We start from the raw sequence: 20019 nt of genomic DNA, 5'->3' as shown, positions 1-20019 counted from the left end.
AGTAAGCCGATGTTAAAAAAGTATGCTTGGCGCTGTGAACGGCAGATAAGTTCATTTTTTTTTCGGCAGAATAATACTTTTCCCATGTGTTAGCATTCGTACTTTGCTTGGCAGATCGAAAAAGTACTTTTTTTCTTATTTTCTAGTCTCTTTACATGGTTAGTGAACTATGGGTTCCGACGGTTTGGACGGTAAGTAATTTTCGGTACATGTTTGTCTGCTAAGTCAATAAATTTACTTTTAAGCAGCGTCCAATTAGTGTGAGTGGTTCGCTCGTAAAATCTAGATTGAAAGTTTGGTAGAAAGGCAGTCAGTTCGTCATTAATGGCTTCGAAGTTTCCTTTATCGTATAGGCTGATAGTTTTGCGATATGTTGCACGTGGTGGTGCGGAAAAGACGAGGAACCGCGGGAGCAGCAGTGGGCGAATTGACCTTCGTGCTGCTTCTCGCTTTAACGCGAACTAAGCGGAGAAAGCATGGCGCACATGAAGCTATCAGCACTCGGCGCGCTCTCTCCTCATCGCAGATCGCTTTCAAGATAGCGCCATACGCAGCAGCCGCCGGAGTAGGACGCCCCCCTCGCTCCCTTTGGTGTGTTGTACGCTATGGAAGTCGGCGCGTTTCCTACCCGGATTCCTTTCTTGCGCGCGCGAGATTGAGCCGACATCGTAGACTCGCCTTTCCACGCTTTCACTCGCACATACAGCATACGGCGCGCGGCGACGACGTTATCACCCTTGAACTTTATACGGAACCTCGCAGCGACGGTGCTTGACGGCAGAAATGCACCTCCAGTGTCCGTACATTTGCCATCGCCATAAAAAGTCTCAGTTTTGCCCGGAAGGCGAAGCATTGATTGCGATAGGAGAGAGAGAGAGAGAGAGAGAAAGACAGAAAAGGAAAGAAGGAAAGGCAGGGAGGTTAACCAGACTGAGTCCAGTTTGCTACCCTACACGTGGGGAGGGGGATAGCAAGTTATTAGACAGCTATAACGAGGTAAACTTCGTAATCAGACTGTGGTTATGGCATGTAAAACACTAGCATCTTTAAATGCGAAGCATTTCTTGGCGATCATTTGCGACTTTGACAGTTCTATCTAGCCGCCTACGCCTTGGTGCTCTCATGGTCGTTTCGTTAATTTGGCATGTACCACACATGACACAGCATGACAAGAGTGTGTAACGAACGTAAATGATAGGTCATGACATGCATACTGTGTTACTCCTTGTCTGTGTTTAGGTTTTCTTTTCCTTTTTTTATCCTTCTTTCTTTCTCACCTATTGCATCCCCTTGTCCCTCCCCCAGTACAGGGTATCCAACCGGAGATAATCTCTGGTTAGCCTCCCTGTCTTTCCTTTGCCGTTCTCTATCTCTCTCTCTCTACTCCTTGTCACAGGCCAACTGAAAAGAGTGTTTATGAAAGCGATATTTATTGCACGCGTTGACTTCTTTGGCATCCACCACTTTGCAGACCGCGGATAGACGACGCGGCCGCAGATATGGTCTTCGCACGTGACGGTCAGGCAGGCACGTGCAGTGGAGGGGCGCTCCTTTCACCACACCCTGCATGTCTTCGCGAAGTTCATCTTGCTCTCTGGCGGGCACTTGAAAGCGGCTGCAAACTGCGGCGTGTTTCCCAAGGCCACGTTGACCCTGCGAGAGCGTGCGTCTGCTTTCGCTCTGCGTGCAACACCATCACGGACAGTCGGCCGCATCGCCACGTCAACAATAAACGCGAGGAACGTAGACACAAAACCGGAGCACTTGTAGTTTTTTATGTCGTGCACCCGTGCATAGAGGTCTCTTCATTCTAATTAGATATCAGCCTGAGGTAGAAGTCACCTAGCCTGCTGCTCAGGACAAAGAAGGAAAAAGAAAAGCATGCAGGTGCATTCAAAGAGATGCGATGATTGCAAATTCGTGCCCAAATAGCCCGTTCAATTCTGTGGATCTAAGCCTCTCCTACTCAAGTTTTAAGGTGCAAGCCAACAACAACAACAACAAAAAAAGATATGACTCGCATACCCCGCACTAACTTATGTGCGCGCACAAGGTTGGTCTGAATAATAATAATAATAATAATAATAATAATAATAATAATAATAATAATAATAATAATAATAATAATAATGTGAAATACTCCCACAAACGCGAACGTTCGACAAGGTGAACCTGTCTAAACTTTTCCTATATATATCACCACGCAGGCCTGACATTTCAACGACCCTGTTGTAGGATGCTCACTATACTCGCGGACAACTTTCTGCGGCTATGAACAGAAAACTACAAAGGCAAAGCGCGCACAAGTGAGAGCGCTTCTCAAAAGAGTCCCGCGTTTTAATGCGCGTCAGTTTAGGCTGGGCAAGTCAAAACATAAACACCTTAATGAGAGCAGCATTCCGGGCAAGTTGGTAATACATTACTAAAATGATTTTTGCGCGACAAAAAACGAAACGGACGTGATAGAGGTGGTGCGCCGTCTTCTCTCACCTCCGTGTCGTTTTTTGGCGCACAAAAATCACTTGAGTAATAAGCACCTTATTAGCGGCAGTTAAATAAGACAGAACACACCACTGAGTGTCAAGGTTTACTTATTTTGCGGCTTTTCCCTTCCGCGTCTTGGGAAACGCGAAATCGTTGCACGTGGACGGTGCGTCGATTCAGCGTCTGTTCCGAGCAGCCAAAAGCACTGTCAAACACTGCCGGACTACTTGGCGCTGTAACACATGCGTCGCAGTCACGCACTCGTAGCTTTCCATTCATAGCCGCAGAAAATTGTCCGTGAGTATAAATTGAACCACATCCGCCGCAGCTGCAGTTCTAGAGGCAATACTAAACATGTTATTCAACTCAACTCGGCGAGCTGTTGCAACCGAGTGTATAGATATAGGATTGCAATAGGTTTACGAATAGCGTGCTGTTTATTGGGAAGGCAACAGCAGTCCAGTAATCCCGTATAGTTCGCGCATCCTAGCTGCATGTATGTGGTTGTCAGTATTGCCGCTATCTTAGATCCAGCGGAGACAGAAAGCTGGAAAGGAAAAAAAAGGCAGAAATCCAACCAGACTTGTGTCTGATTGGCTATGCAGCCCGTAGGTAAGGCGACAGCGAAAGAGCAAGGGAGAGCGCAAAAGTAAAGGTTTTGTTGCGGCGTGTGTCGCTAAATCATCCGCATAACCGGAAAGCTTAAACCTATTTCAGTTACCAGCGAGTCATCGCCGCAGGGAATGGCTATTTTCTACGCACCTTTGGGCAAGGGGATGACATCCTCACCGGAAAAAGCGGTAACTTGGCCCAGAGAAACGGCCAATCCAAAAGCGGCTGCGGATGCCACGTGACGGGCGGCCAATTAGAGGGAAGACCACTCCCCGTTTCGCCAAGACCCTCACACGTACGAGGTCACGCGACTACAGCTATTCTTACGTCTGGGCTACTTAAGGAGCCCGCCATGTATCTCTGTACTCTCTCTCCTCATCTCAATGATTCAGCATTATCAGCAAGAGCAGTAGCAGCAGCCTATCTTTATGTCCACTGCCAGGACGAAGGCCTATTCGTGCGATCTCCAATTACCCCTGTCTTGCGCTAGCTGATACCAATTTCTACCTGCGAATTTCCTCATTTAATCGCACCACCAAGTTTTCTGCCATCCCCGACTGCGCTTCCCTCCTTCTTACCCTTCACCACGTTTTAAATAAATTGTTCAAGTTTTTACAGCGCAGCGTCGTCACCTAGATCTGCCCAGTCTCCTGGTGTCCTGATGCCCATGGCACGCCTAGCTCGGATCGGTGCCATTCACTGCAATTAACGTCGGACGGCAAGCCGCGAGGATCGAGAATCCGGCGTCGGAACACCTCTCTCATTCCTTACCGTACATGCTAGCGCTGTACGTGTTTGTATACTGACACGTTACAATAATCGACGCTTCTTGTATATATTCCATAACAATGCAGGATTTGGGTAACGTACAGAGATACACACTTTTGTTCTCTAACGAAATGTTTCCAAGAGACTGCGCACACGGACGAACATTAAATGCGTGTTGTGATATGGACGCGAATCACGGCGAAATACAAAAGAAAAAAAAAAGAAACAGAACGTGCACCAGTAGATGGCTTTTGTTTGTTCGTTCGTTTGTTTGTTTGTTTGTTTGTTCGTTTGTTTGTTTGTTTGTTTGTTTGTTTGTTTGTTTGTTTCATTAGGAAGACTTGCCGCATGGCTATAATGAAAATTCAGACCAGTTGTTCCACGGATTGTCGCATGTACTTGAGCAAATCCCTATGCAGCGCAGAAAAGAAAAGAAGTCAGGCACATTAGCGGCTCGAGCGATTCTGTAACAATTGTTTTCGATCAAAATTATATGATGAGGTAATATTTACTGAACGACAAAACCAAAAAATTATCGATATGAGAGCTGTGCGGCCGCCGTAAAATGACCCTCCATTCTAGCACAGCAACGAAGCGCCGCGCTGTTAGTCCGAAACTTAGGCCGAATTCGTGAAGCTTTTCTTTTTTTTCGTAAGAGGTGTCTGTCATTAGCCGACAACCTTCCCTGGTGATATGGTCGCTGTCACTAATGACTGGCGCTTGCTTTCACGAGCGGACCTAGATTAACGAATGCTTATTGAATACGGATTTATTTTCCACGAGCACCTCTTTCCTCACTCGCCTTCGTAATAACCCACCAAGCTCTTTCTAAAACGGATTTCGCCCCTGAATGAAACAGCCTACCTCTGCTCAGAGACGGAGTGAACGTCCTCTTCAATTACGAATTTCTTCTTAGCCAGGTCATACTTCTTGCACCACGGCTGTGAATAAAGATTAGAATGGCACGTTAATGGCGTTTAAGAGTATGCGTTTCTTAGCAAAGTGGGACATTGTTATTCTTGACAAGCGTGCCCACAAAAGTTTTCGAAATGCGGAAAAGTTCCAGATAATAAAACGTTATTATTGCGTGCCACGCGTGTAGTAGAGCGATAAAGGGGTCATCCTTTTTCGGCGATGCGTTTTTATCATCAATAGACACCAGAATTTGTGCGACAAGGACTGATAAATTCCCTACTTAATTAAATTATGCTAAGCAAGTTAGCATTTATATGGAGCGAGTGCATCTTTGCGATCGTGGAATTGAAGCTGGTAAATCTACATAGATGTTTGTTTCCACACATTTCGAGATATTCATTCCCAAGATCTGCTACGAAGATATGCTACGCCCTCTCAAGGACAAAACTAAAAGATCTTTGAGTTGTACTTATCAACAACTCGAAGGAAGTTGTTGATGATTTCGACTTCGCCCTGCCGTCTGCTAGCCGCCTGGTTAGACCAGATGGTAGAGTGGCGCTGCCCCGGAAAGGCGATGGTCCCGGGATCGAGTCCTGGACCAGGACGAATTTTTCTTCAACTGCAGCCTTTCTATAGAGGAACCCGTATGGGTTTCGTTTGTATCAATTGCTACGATTGGGTGGATGTCTCATTTTCCCTTTATTAATTACTTCTCTCCACCTTGCGAGTTTCCGCCGTCCTATTACTTCAAATTCCTACATTTGGTCATGAACTTCTGTAAACGCACCTGCGCACCACCGATGAAGTGGAGTTGCTCGAATGTGTAGGACTCAAGACCGGGAAGCAGTTGCATTGAATCCTTTTCCTGCTGCATCAGCGCTTGGAACGCCTGCGTGGAAAAGCGACAGTGCAGATTTATAGCCATTATTGCAGAGCTGGGGCGGCATTTCTTTGTTTTCGTCCTTCCATTGTTTCCGAACTTCGTCTTTGACACTTACGAAGGCGGTCCACCGCTATTGTCTGAACGGGCCATCAAAAGTTACGTATCATATGAAATGAATAGAATTCGAGGAAAAGAATCCTTACAAACCACAGCCCCTGCTCTCGTATCTGCAGGCTTTGGCACCAGCTCACAGACAAACTATAGTTGGCTTTTCACCATATGAAATTAGAGACAAAAACGAAAAGATGAAACACTCTGTATTCTGCAGGCGAAACAGCTAACGACAAAAAAAAATTAGAGAGAGAGCACAATGTACGGGATTGCATCCTTGCATCATCAGGATACCGGAACAAGATAGGCACAGAACCTGAACTTCACTTGGGCAGAAATTCGGGCTAGTTTGTTATCCATGACCACGCATAAAACGAGCCCCAAATGTAGAAGAGGCATAGAAGAACTGTGTATATCTGTTCTATGTTTGTCCCTGGCTTTACGAGCTGTTAATGTATGTATGAGCTCAGAACTTAATTTTCGCAGTTTACTGTGGGAAGAGCAAGTTTGCGTTCAGTCAGTACACATTTCAACGCGCAAGAACTGTGCTCGAAATCTCGCTCTGCCTTACTAAACCTTCGTGATGAAGACAATTTCGGCTTCCTAGACATGATAATGACGCTTGTCTGACGATTTTTGATACTGACGATTTTTTTCGAACACGGTAGACACAGCTAATATGATGCTTTAGCGAAAAGACTTTTCCATCTGTTCAATGTGGTTGTTTTCGTCCAATGTAATTCGTCGAAAGGGGATAGGCTGATGATCGGTGCAAAAAAAAAAAAAACGGAAGGGGCAGTAAGAACAAACGGTGCCCTTTAAAGAAGAAAAAGAAAAGAAGCGCTGATAGTCATAACTTTAGCTATTCGCCATGTAACCTGCCCCCACATGATTCGCTGATCAAGCGCTCTCTTGGGCGCTACGATATCTACATGAACTTCCAGGCTTCCGTTTTAACACCCTACTATAGTTGGGAACAAGTTAAGAAGGCGGGAGAGGCCCCGCCCAAATGACCGAAGTGCAGCAGCCGATTGACTCGGCGACTAAAGAAATAGTCTCACTGGCGCGACTTGGCGCAGTTCGAAGCGCGGGCTGCCGTGTTCCCCGTCTGTGGGCTCACCGGCCGTCCGGCTCATGACGTTAGTCTAGAGTGCGCGCTCATTGGTGGAGGCTTTTGTGCCTTTGAGGGGCAGGTGTCGCCGCCTTCTAAAGTTGTACCCGACTATAGAGGGCTTCAGGGCAGGCTGTCTAAGGGAAAAAAAAAAGAATCTTGCTGCGAGCGCACGGCATGCATTCAAGCAGACCTGTAAAATAAACTTACCAAATAACTTTGACGAGCGGACGCGTTGTCGGAGATGTCTTCGCCCAGCGTGTGTGAAGATGGCAGCTAAAAGGAAAATTTCTTGAATATAGAGGTATTACCTCGGGCCCGTATTTGCAGCAGTTACACGTGCAGAACAAAAATTGCAGAGGGGAAATTTTCTAGACGAATGAAATCCCCCGAACGGTCTTAAAGGAACACGAGACAGAGTGAAGCGGACAAGATATTTGGCAGCGTTATGACCCACCGCCACATGACAAGAAGTGCGCATGATGCTCGCCGTTTCACGTCGTTCCGTTTTCTCCTACTGCGTAATGCATACAATGAAGAAGAATGGCCTTCGACAACTACGCCGACCATCCTGCGGGATAGCCCGCTTCGAAAGCAGTTGGTCCAGATAATCGCATGAACTTCTCGTTCACTTCTACGCCTTCTGTTCCATGCAGTCGAGAGAGACCGGACGAAACTGCACTTTTCTTGGAAGCTTGACTTTCACTAGAAGAGATTCTGCTGCGTCGTTCAGTCAGAGCAGCAAACGAGGATCCCAAGAGAGACTGCATATGCAACACTGTGCTATGGTACTACGAGTAGGACAGTGAAGATATCGCGATATTGATATTGGGCAGAGTATGGACAAGATATGAAATAACGCAGGCCGTCGTTCAACAACAACGGTGATACGACATGAACTAGCACGATAAGAAAAATAGGGAGTTGCGTGCATCTGTCTGAAATTATCAAGGACAGAGAGTGCAGCCCGTCGTCAACATTATCGAGCTTAAATTCCTGCTCGGCGTATGACGCCTCCGTTAGAAAGTTTGGCGAGAAAGAAATTATTTCCAATTACAGACACATCTTCTTTATACCTGCCTGTTATAATGTACTAGAACGCATCATTCACAAGCATATAATTTAGTACCTGTCTTTCAACAACTTACTATCGACAAATGAACATGGTTTTCGACCACGGTTTTCTGCTGCGACACAACTTATTGAATTTAGTCATGAAATTGCCTCATAATTGAAGCTGCGTAGTCAAATCAATGCTGTTTTTATCGACTATACGAAAGCATTTCGTGGGATTTGTCACATCAAGCTGATTACCAAACTGGGAGTATTTATTTTACTGGTAATCATGGTACTATTATTATTCAAGTGGATAACAGAGTACTTACGATAAGGGTATCTGTGTGTTAAATTTGATCGCTCTCTGTCGTCATTCGTTCACGTGATGTGTGTGCCCAAGGCTCAGTGTTGGGGCCCCTTTCATTCGTTATTTATATAAATGCCTTCGTTCAGCTAGGTCGTATACAACACGCCAGCCAATGCGCCTAAACACAGATTATTGCGTTCTGTACTCGAGTGTCACTAATTCACATAACCAAGAAGTGGCGTTTCTTTCTTTATTCTGTAAATGAAAGCAGCACATTCCAAATTAAGTTACATTTTAAGAAAACTGTTACTGTAATCTTCACTAAGAAGAAACACCAACTGCATCTTCCGTTTGTTCACAGCGGGAATAACCTAAATCATGTGAGTGAATTTCGTTGTGGGACGGTATTTCTCTGACGTGAAGTGGCATAAACATGTCCATTTCATTTGTTTGACGGCATTCAGAAAACTCATCATGAGAAAGAAATTTGTAGAAGAATAAAAATTGTTTGGAGGGAATACGGCAGGAATTTGCAAATCATGACTCGAAGCTTACGACTGTCGCTGAAATGACAAGTATGCTATCATCGCATTCTACCGGTGCATGTTAACATATGGAGAAGAAACTTGGAGGTTAACAAAGAAGCTCGAGAATAAGTAAAGGACCGCGCAAATAGCGATGGAACGAAAAACGTTAGGCGTTACGTTAACAGACAGGAAGAGAGTGGGATGCATCAGAGAGCAGACACGATATTCTAGTTGACAGCAAGAGAAAAAAAATGAAACCGAGCGGGCCATGTAATGCGTAGGACAAATAACCGGTGGACCACTAGAGTTACATAATGGGCGTTATGGGAAGGGAAGCGCAGTCGAGGGCGACAGAAACATAGGTGGGGGGAAGAAATTAGCAAGTTCGAAGGCTGCTGCTGCTGCTGATGAAGATGATTCAGAAAACTAGGTTATCTCAAGGTAACGTTAAGGGCGACTACAAAGCAGTGCAAGCTTACAGCCTACAGATCGTTAGTCTGGCTTATGTTGGAATATGCTTCAGTGGTCTGGTCACCGAGTAAAAAACAATGGTGAAATATTTCCGATAATCAGTTCACAGACGATCACATAACAAGAGTACTTGGGGGCGGCAGAGGTTTCATAATACTTCCAATGATCTCACATGCAACTGTCTTTTTTTTAATTATTGCTGTGAGATATTTCACCGTGAACATGTGAGACAGAGGAAGCATTCTTCACCAAACGCAGAGCAGGCATTTGCATTAACGATACGTTGGTGTCCCTCACTGTACGCGAAGAAAGTGCAGTATGTCGGCTGTGTGCGCGGAACAATTCTAGCAAACAATATCGATTGGATGGTCCGCATAGTGCGCTTAAGTAAGCGCCTGCACCGCTTATATGTGTCTAGTATTTATGGGCGCCTGTTTCGCACTGAAATCATTTACTGTCACGCACCAACTAGCTTAAGAACATGTTTATCTCGGAGAATTACGCTTCCACCTCTGAAACTGACCTGGCCTGCGACTGATCCTGTTCGCGGCGAAAGATCCTCTCACCTTCATCTGAGTGTCGGCGTCTGTGATGTTCCCGTACTGGTTCACGAAGCACTGGGCTTTGTCGCGAAATACTTGCGCTGTCTTCGCGCTCCACCAATCCTGTCTTCTGCCGTTCTCGTCGTACAGGCTTCCTGTACGAAGCACGAATGCCAGCCGGGAAATGAGCGGCTGGTTGCAGACAATATAGCTGTATTCGAGCAGGAAAATGTTTGAATCTAACTGGATAATAATGCACGAAAAAGTGGGTGGGGAGGAACTGTCTGTGGTTATAGAATACAAAGTCGTATCTTCCACCATGTAAAATAGACGTTATATAGTGGTGGGCTTCGTAGTGATGTGGACATCCTGGGGCTCATTAACGTTTTCACTTGAACGGTATAGTTGTTTTTTGCATGGCACTCCTATCCGAATGCGGGTAAGAATTGTGGGGTCTCACGCATGCTCTTGGGACAAAAGCACGCCAACACATAGGTGAAAGCAATCAAAGGGCATCTTTTGCACCTTTCATACACTAATGCCTGCTAGCCGACTCACAACACAATCTATCTTACTATCTATCTACCTTACTATAATCTTACTACTACCTAGTCGCGCGAACTCAGAGCTAGTTAGCGCGACTAAACCAGAAGGTTCTGGCTGCAGATTTTATCTCCTGGACAAAAAATAGTTTTGCTTCAAATGCGAAGCTTTCTTTCTTTTAGAAACCCGTGTGAATTTCCCGTATAGCTTCGTGATATACATTTCGGTGTATGATAATGTTTTCCTCGCATTTTCGTATACAAATGGAGGATTTGACCATTCGAACTCTACTGTTGACTGCATGTACAGCAGCAGAACCCGTAGCTACTCAGACACATCGTTAGAACTTCCCTCTGAGCAGTCGTATCTATAAAGCACAAACACACTTACGTGCTCGAAGATTACTCATTTTCTCATAAATGTCTCTTTTAAGAAAAAAGAAAGTCCACTGTACCCTCATTGAATAGCCAGTGATCGCAACTCTTACCATGGCTGTCGAATCCATGTGTAATTTCATGAAAAACTATGTACCCGAGGATGGCATAATTTATGTACCTGTAATAAACAGTGCGGCTGTCAGTACGAAATGTACGCTGTAAGTACGATTGTTACTAATTTTACAGCTGTAAAATTAGTAAAAGCATGCAGTCCCGCACCTGTAGAAGGTGGGGGACTCCGTGCAACTTTTAACCATCTGGAGTTCTTTAACGTGCACCTAAATCTAACAACACGAGCGTTTTTTTTTTTTTCATTTCGTCCCCATGGAAATGCAGCCACCGCAGCCGGGATCAAACCGACCACACTTATTAGCGAGGTCATATCAACATCTCTGCCATTTTATGAATCTGTGCATTGAAAAGTGCGACTATGTAAACTTGAAAAAAATGCATGTGTTCCTAATATGCGCTCTTTGAAGTTCAAGACGAATATTTAAACCACGCTTAATAAATTTCAATGCCTTTGGCGCCAAAGGAAAGTGGAAGAATGGAGAGGCGGAAAGAAAAAAGCACCTAATTTGCTTTCGTCTGCTTTCTTTCGCGCCAAAAACATTGGCAGGTCTGTGCATGCCAACCAGAGCCTAACGTTCGATTCACTCTGGTATGCTTATAATAAGACTTCTGCACGCCTGCCCCTCAGTACTTCTTTGGCAAATCATTCCTTAATTATTACTTTACGGCTTCGAATTTTACGATTACTATTGGCTGTCATTGTTAAAAGCTTTGAAGGGTTTAAATTTGAACCTCGGTTCAAAAGTTTGTACTTTTGCATGCGTGAAGCGCGCCTTGGCCGAGCAAAATCTACGTATATATCGTTGGCTGAATTCAAGTTTGAGTTTGTTTGGCTATACTAAAAAACGGGTTTCACCGCTTGCTTTCTGCTCGCGGATTCTGGAAACATTGGCTGTTCCTGTCCAGGATATTTACTAATGAGATATCTTGTTTAATTCTGCAATAATAATTTAAGCCACACGTAGAATACATCAAGCTTGAATAATTCCCGCCCCTTAATATGGAGTCGAGAGAATGTGGTAAGGTTGCGACAAAAGCATTTAAAAGTATTTTTGAACACTCTTTGCTAGAACGCTATAATAAAGACAGAGAAGAAATGTTTAAATTAGCAACGCATGGCTTACTTGGGCAGCCCAGCATCAAAGAAAGGCTGTTGCATAATGCCTGCCGGGATATCTGTCACAGAGAATCGAAGGAGCACAATGCAGAATCAATATAGCGTCGTTTTAGTACTTTTGAGGGTGCTAAATGGGTGTTTTTTTATTTGGATCCTCAACTGCACCAATTTAGCACACTTGTACTATACTCAAGACACCCCATAATAAACGGTGTGTGCGAGAATATCCCCAGTACATGCACCCACGCAAACACACGCAATCTTTTTTTCGCAGTAAAGAAAAAAGAGACAGGGTACTCAATTGTCAACGAGCTAAATGTACTGCATATGCAATAAGAGGACAATGAGGATGAAAGCAAGATAATATAGCCAGCCCACATGCAATGCCTTTTAAGCGCCTTCAATAGTGTGAGACTTCAATCGCGCAATGTTTGTTTCCTGCAGTTAACATAAGCAGTAAGATTACTTCATTCCGGTTGCCTAAAATAATAAAGTTTGCGCTCTGCGACCCTTCTCTGCTGAACATTCATTCGTTAATTCATGCATAGCGAGGCTTTCGCCAGAGACTATGCGTGGAGGAGCGACGCAGTGAGCGCAGTTTTCCCGCATCCCTGCATGAGATGGAAAAAAGTACCAAAATATGCGCTCGCGCACCGTCGTGAGCGAATGTGCTAAATTGTGGCTCACAGATTTTGTTTTCCGTCCACTTGCAGTAGGCGTTCACCATGGCAGCGTTGAATGCCTCGCTGAAATTGAAACACGTGCAATCAAATCAAGCCTACGCAAAAGCAGATCAATCGCATGTCATGCCCAATTAACTTTACCATATAGGCTACTCCGACCGAAAGCACAAGCTTCTTTTGCTAGAATGTTAACTGACCAATCTTTGGGCTATGCCATCTTCAGCGTTGTAATATGGTATCTTTAACTGTGCTACCAAAGTTCACGTTCGTTCTGAAAATCTGAGTGATAGATAATTGTTCGTTTACCTGAACAAATAATTATTTACCTATAGAAATAGAACAACTAATTATGGACTGCTGCCAGAGTGTATATATATAACGGCATGTTTGTAAGCAAACAGACATAGTATTGACAATATCATCAATCTACGTTACTTCACCGTTCACCGCTTTGAACAAATATTTATTAAATGACTAATGAAAGCTCGTTCACGTGCATTATTCTTACCTTCAGAGAAAATGCGGGCATATAATGATCCGAAAACTTTTATTTTTTTATTTTTTGCCCTTACGGAAGTGTCAAAGCAGTCCCGCCTCATCTTCTTGATTTCACGCTCTACAGCTTGTCTGTATTGCACTGTCGCTCACAAAACCAACAGGCCTCCCACCATTTCTTAAACCGCAATTCGGCATAAGTCCAAATAACATATTCAAGCAGAAATAGCCTCATCTGTGCTAGATGAAGCAAAAATACTTAGGTCACAACTGGAAGAGTGGTTCATTACATTTGCACACGAGTTTCCGTACAAGGAAACATTACAAAAATAAATTGAACGCAGCAGAAAACTGGCAGAAACGTTTCCTGTCGAAAAGGATGGTGTATATGATTTCATTTCAACGCGTAACTGTGGCAAAACAACGTAAAGCTGTCTCGGTGTCGGAAACAGCTGCTGCGCTAATAATAAACTCCTTTCTTTCTCAGGTTAAGGAGAGATAACAGAAATAAGAAAAGGCTGAGAGCTCAACCGGAGGAAATCTGGTCGGCTGTATACCGCTTAAGAGGAGTACAGTATATGTAAAAACTAAAAGATGAGAAAAAATTAGTCATGAAAAAAAAAAGGAAGAACGTCGATAACGCAGGCACCCACATGAAGCGGCACCTATTTCAATTGCAGTCTCTCAGACTTGTGCTTAAGAACATGTCGCTGTGGCTCGTTGGTGCATGAGAATAAATTAGTAGATTTCAGCGAAAAGCAGACGACCGCGGCAAATAAATAAATAAATAAATAAATAAATAAATAAATAAATAAATAAATGGGATAAGCCATGCCCGTTTATGATCGAGCATATTCCCTTGAGGTCGTTTGTTATTGCGATGAAGTCTCGTTGTCTTGAAAGGCCGCAGCAATACCGCCGAAAGGCAGCGTTGTAAATATTAGTTGCAAGCTGGCTTCTAAAGCTCAAAATCTCGGCAACGACGGAGTTTCCCACAAAAATCACTAAAAGAAAATCTGCTGCTATAGTGTGTACGGTAGCCGCAACAATGACGCTTGCGCCAACTTGGAAATAATGGGCAGCACACGAATTTGCCTAAACTTAGTCTTTCTGGCTTCAAGCGGGCCTGCGGTTTTGGAAATTGGTCGTTTTTCCTGCAGACGGCGTCATAAATACAACAATTCGCAACGATTATGCATGCGCGCGGAGGCTTACTGAAATTTGTCGTGTTTAGAAAATTATGATTGCTTAGAAACTTGTAAACACAAGGCGTGAAAAATAAAGTCACTAATACGTATGAAGCCACAAGTACGAAAATTAGACAAATCTGTGCGGAACATACAAATAATTCCCACTATAGTTGAGCGATCGCAGCGCCAGAGTTGTCTCTAGTTATTTTTTTTGGGGGGGGGGGGGGGGAGGGTGTGAAATTACGCCGACGACCAATTATTCACAATGTGGCGGAAGGCCCTACTCACCGCTCTGCCGGGTCCTGCTCCTTACGCAAGGAGCGCAGCTTGTTGACCTTGATTCTCCGCGCAAATGCAACGTAGTAGCACACGAACCGCTCTCCATCGACGTCATCGGGCTGCAGCGTTGAAAGCACGAATAAGTTGCGCTATCGCATCACACTTATGGAAGGACATTTCTTTCTCCATCAAAGTATAAGTCACTTCGATGGTGCTGATAGCGCACCATATGGAAATAAAGCACAGGCAGGTTACGAAAGACAGCTGGTCTCTCTCTCTCTCTCTCTGCTTGGTGATTGTTTCTTTAGATAAATGAGCGCTGTGAAGACCAGGGTTGCCAGATCGCTCCAACCACTGGTAGCCAAATTGGCCTCCGCAGTAGCCCAAATGTAGCCAAAAGCGAAACTTTTGGGTAGCCCAAAGGTAGCCAAAAAGCTTTGCCTTTTTGGGAAGTCATTTCTTAAGCGTATTGAATTAATTTTCGGCCAGAATACCTACATATTAGTTTTTTCTTGCATGATCACGCATGACCTCCGCGTTCATCGTCACGGAGGTCATGTGGCACGGAAAACAGATGCCGCACAAGCGAGAGAAGTGCAGAAACGCAGGCATGCAGGCAAATCCATGATAAGTCAAATGCGGTCTTCATTGCAAATGCTCTGTTTTATTTTCCGCAGAGTATTAAAAGATTACGTAAGCAACAACTGACAAAGGAACTGACACGCTTAGCAATGTCATGCATTCAGGCGTTCCGTATTATTACTCACAGCTCACGATAATTTTGCTTAACACCACACAATGAACTAAACGAAAAACTACACAAATTTACAAGACAAAGTCTAACACAATAGATGACAGTCGGTACAAAAGCTAGTACGATATTTAGACATGAAAAAAGTATGCTATCATTAAGCATCACGAGCTTATTGCGAAGTGGAACTAACTGCTTGGTCCGTACAAAATGTCGGAGCTGAAACGGGACAAATTTTTTTGGTTCGGTTTAAAATCCTTGCAGCAGCCTCCCTTCCTGGCCAGGGCAAACTACACGTGGAGGAGCGCTACCAATGTTTCTTTTGACATTCTATTTCGAAGGTCGGTTTTAATGAGCGAGACCTGGCTGAACACTCGTTCAACGGCGCCATTTGATACGGGTAGTGATAGCAAAGACAGGATGGGCGTTTGGAGTTGTGCAGGGAACGGATGGTTGGAGTGGCTGTGGGGAAGAGATACGTTATAAGTTGGCGTTGGAGCAGGGGCAATTTGGGCAGGAAAGGTCCGAGCGAATCGCCACTTAGGCGCCATGCAGCAGGCGGAAAATTCGGCTGCTTTCGGTTAGGTTCAGCTCGGTGTTCTGGCGCCGAGGTCACCCGCGGCGCACCGTCAACGGGAGCTAAAAGAGTCTCCTGCTCAAAACGCAGGACGCCGAAAGCTCACACGTGGAGGTCGCTGACGCGTCCGGGTAGCGTAAGGGCGCGGATTCCTGAGGCCAGCTTACTTATATTAAGATTATCAAAAGGCCGCGATACTTGACCTTTTGACACGCATATGTGTTCTCTAACATATAGTTTGCCAATTTTGATCTTGTAGGAGACGCGCTCAATTTCTTTAACCTGCTGTCGTCTGCATTTTGATTCCAGCGTGCTTTTCATTTGTGCTTAACTATTTTTACTTTTTTTTCCACAAGGAAAAGATGTAGCCCAAAAATTACCACATAGTCAAAGGGAAAATTTTGACGCAAACTCGGACAAAAGGTAGCCCAATCTGGCAACCCTGGTGAAGACCATCAAACTCAATCGTTAACAGCCGCACTTGCATAATATATATATATATATATATATATATATATATATATATACATATTCAAGCATATAGATCAGAGTGATCTATATGCTTGAATGTTCCTTCTGTAAGAAACCATATATCGGTGAAACAGGACAATCAATGAACGTCAGATTAAACGGACATCGCGCGGGCACAGCTAAAAAGCTTCCCAAAGCCGTCGCCGAGCATTTCAACTAACCAGGTCATAACTTCGATGATCTTAAATTCTACATCTTACAGGCAAATTTCCGTTCTGAACGAGAAAGAAAATAGAGAATCATACCTTATCCATAAGTTCAAAACATTGCAACCAATAGGCATAAACGTTTCAAAGGGAGCTTTAGAATCTATTCGCTATGCTAAACTTCAAGCTATAGGCAACAACACTTAGTTTGATTTCTTGGCGTATTCCCCCCCCCCCGCTTTTTTTCCTTTCCTTTCCTTTTCCTATTTTTTCTTTTTTTGTCAGCCGGCGTGTCAGACGTCCTTGACACGCCGGCTAACGCGCGTGCGTTGACAGACCGGGGTGGGTGGGGGGCTGACTTTGACGTTGTACACAGTGTTCCTTTACACTCAATTTGACACGCTAACACATTTTCCCTCGTTTCCCCATCCTCCCGCCTCACACCCTCTCCCCTTTAGAAGAACCCCACCTATATATACTGTGGCGAGAAAAGCATACGTCGCCTTGAAGAAGACAAGTCCACTTGTCGAAACGTTGGCTCCAACATTCAGCCTTGTTCACGTTTTGCTATTCAAGACGATGAGAGAGTAAAAAAAAAGATGTTTTACTTTCTCATCGTCTTGAATTTCCATCTCCCGCATTCCCCGTCTTCTCTCTGAATATGCTGTAAAGTGATTAGTTAAAAATTACTTTGTAAAAACAAATTAGTCAACCATTCATTTTAATTTATTGTGCCAGTAATATCCGCCTCTTCGAGCAATCTGACTCAAAGCTTAGAATGTTGGTATCAAACACAATATATATTTTTTTAATTCTATATTTTTATATGAGACGATGAGCAAAACGAGAACAAGGCAAAAGCGAGAGTCAACGTTTCGACAAGTGGACTTCCCTTTTTCAAGACGACATATTCAAGACAAATCATATATTTGAGGCGACATAAATGCAAGACAAGTCCACTTGTCGAAACGCTGGCTCCCGCTATTGCCTTTTTCTCGTTTAGCTCATCGCCTTGAAATTTCATCCCCCACCTTTACCACATTTTTATATGGTAGTGTGAAAATACGTCCTATAAAATGAGCAAGATAATTACAACTATGACGGAAGTGGTTTTGACTTACGTTTGGTGCCTCCAAAGCAAGCTCCGTTTCGTTCATGATCCACTGGGGATAGCCAACCACAGCGGACATCTTGGCAAGCTGTGAAACGGCCAAGGAGCGAGCACGCACCCTCGATAACCATGTAGTTCCAAAGTTTAGTTATGATGCGCAAACTAATAAATTAGGCGATATCGTAATAAGTTCTGATGGTGTTTTAAACCTAATATTGAATCTATACACTACAAAGTGCACCGGTTCAGATGGTACCCCGAACCCTTTCCTTGTAGGACACTCCCTATGGACCCAGCTCAGTACCTTACTGTAATCTTCCAGAAACCCTTAGACTCTGGCGAAGTACCAACTAAATGGAAAACCGCCAAAGTCCTGCCTTTGTATAGATCAGGTGATAAACAACTTCTCTCTATCTACAGACCGATATCTCTCACACCCCAGTCATGCAAAATGTTAGAGCACGTTATTCACAAAACATATAATCGAACTCCTTAACTCTAATGACGTTGTAACATCTGCCCAACATGGTTTCCATCGTGGTTATAGCACTGTAACGCAATTAGTTGATTTTGTTTATAATATCGCTTCTAACCTAGACATAGATAATCAAGTGGAGGCAATCTTTATTGACTAAAGCCTTTGGCTCTGTCATTTATTCTAATATACTGGTAAAATAACGCCATATTGAATAATCCCTGTCTTGTTTCTTGGAGAGCCATGTTTTCTTGGTTATCGATCACAATTTGTTTCTTTTAATTCCGTGGACTCAACTCCTGTCGACGTTACGTCAGGCGTTCCTCAGGGATCCATGTAAGTCCCTTTAATATTTCTAATATATGTTAATGGTTTACCTCGTAGCCCCTCAACTAAAATCAGACTTTATGCAGATGACTGCGTAGTATACGAATCAATTAATTCCATTGATGACCACGACTGTCTTGCCCAATCCCTTATGTCTTTTTGCGTTTGGTGCAAAACGTGGCAAATGAACATCGACTGTAGTAAAACAATCGTGATGTCATTTCCCAATAGACGGAGGCCCCTCTCGCTCGATTATTCTCCGGATAGCATCCAACTTGAAATATTGTCTCAATATATATACTTAGGTGTCATTCTAACCGAACATCTTTCATGGTCTAAACATACTGAATATGTAAATGGCAAAGCCCTAAAAAGATTAGGTTATTTGCGCCGCACTTTAACTAAGACCCCCGCGATACTAAGCTGTCATTACGTAAAATGTAAGTTCGCCCTGCTCTAGAATATGCATCGGTCGTTCGGTTCCCCTACAAACAATACGAAATAAGCTCGCTCAATAACGTTCAACGAAAATCTATCCATTTCATTTGCCAAAATTATAGCCGCAGTTTCTCACCAACACAGGCTCAACAATCTTTGAACGTTGAGCCATTACTTTCATGTTATCGCATTGAAGCCTTAAAACATTTATATGCAATTAATAACTCCACCTCTGGTCTTTCTGACTGCAACTATGTGACACTTACTAACGCAAGTTCTAACCGTAGCTCCCCGCGCCTCGACCATAACACCTTTTTATGCCCGTACTAACACATTTAAGTACAGTTTTTTTCCACGTGCAATAGAGCTTTAGAATTCTCTACCCGGTAACGTTCGTTCACTATCACTAAAAGATTTCATGGCTGTCACTGGTAAGCACTTCGCTAGAATGTAAAGCGCTTCTTTTTGCTCGTTCATATTTTGGTGTTTGTGTGTTTTTAATGTGTAATGTATAGTAATGTATATTGTTCTCACTCCTGATATAGTCCTATATTGGGTGGCAGTATATGCAGATCAAATAAAAACATAATATAAATAAGTTCCATGGGGCTTTCCTTTTTTCATTTTCCTTTGAGGTTTCGTTCGGGAGAAATAAATATGTGCACCCTTAAAAGATGTTCCTGTAGCATATGCACAGCCTCATAGATTTTACGCCACCGTAAGCCTTCCAGCTGAAGAGTAAATTTACTCTTCGGCTTTGCACTTACGGCGCGTGGCAAAAATCTAAAGTAGCTCGGAGAAAGCACTCAGTCATAGCTTCGAATGATAGCTCATCAGTATTCGTGATACACAGTAAGACTTTGAGTACGTAGTATGATCGCATTAAGCATATTTCGCTGCTCCGGAGCACTAAATAAAATTAGAAGTTATGCTAGAGGGGTATATTACGTTCGCCGCTTACCATAAACCGGACTTTTATTGAAAGCGGGGGCTTGCTATATCATGAAACCATGTCATCATTGTGCGTTTACATTGTTTGCATGATAATTTTTTCCCCTTT

At 43.7% G+C, this 20019-nt stretch overlaps 1 protein-coding gene across 3 annotated transcripts in view; it reads right to left on the bottom strand.

The window, feature by feature from the left end:
* Positions 1 to 1302: 1302 nt before the first annotated feature.
* Positions 1303 to 20019, bottom strand: part of LOC142575294 (neprilysin-1-like) — a 35701-nt gene continuing 16984 nt past the window's right edge. The window contains exons 7-16 of one of the 3 annotated variants that reach the window (XM_075684539.1): positions 17730 to 17807; positions 14613 to 14722; positions 12644 to 12702; positions 11964 to 12015; positions 10818 to 10885; positions 9812 to 9942; positions 7095 to 7160; positions 5567 to 5668; positions 4729 to 4805; positions 1303 to 1653 (exon numbers count right to left, since the gene is read on the bottom strand). In XM_075684539.1, coding sequence (XP_075540654.1) covers positions 1554 to 1653; positions 4729 to 4805; positions 5567 to 5668; positions 7095 to 7160; positions 9812 to 9942; positions 10818 to 10885; positions 11964 to 12015; positions 12644 to 12702; positions 14613 to 14722; positions 17730 to 17807 — 843 coding nt within the window. In that variant the 3' untranslated portion in view covers positions 1303 to 1553. Of the gene's footprint in view, positions 1654 to 4148; positions 4276 to 4728; positions 4806 to 5566; positions 5669 to 7094; positions 7161 to 9811; positions 9943 to 10817; positions 10886 to 11963; positions 12016 to 12643; positions 12703 to 14612; positions 14723 to 17729; positions 17808 to 20019 lie in introns of those variants that run through there. The other 2 variants (XM_075684540.1, XR_012826621.1) reach the window with 2 other exon arrangements.

Source organism: Dermacentor variabilis, chromosome 3, assembly GCF_050947875.1.
Source record: "Dermacentor variabilis isolate Ectoservices chromosome 3, ASM5094787v1, whole genome shotgun sequence".
Classification (NCBI taxonomy): domain Eukaryota; kingdom Metazoa; phylum Arthropoda; class Arachnida; order Ixodida; family Ixodidae; genus Dermacentor; species Dermacentor variabilis.
This window is presented reverse-complemented; position numbering and strand designations above follow the sequence as displayed.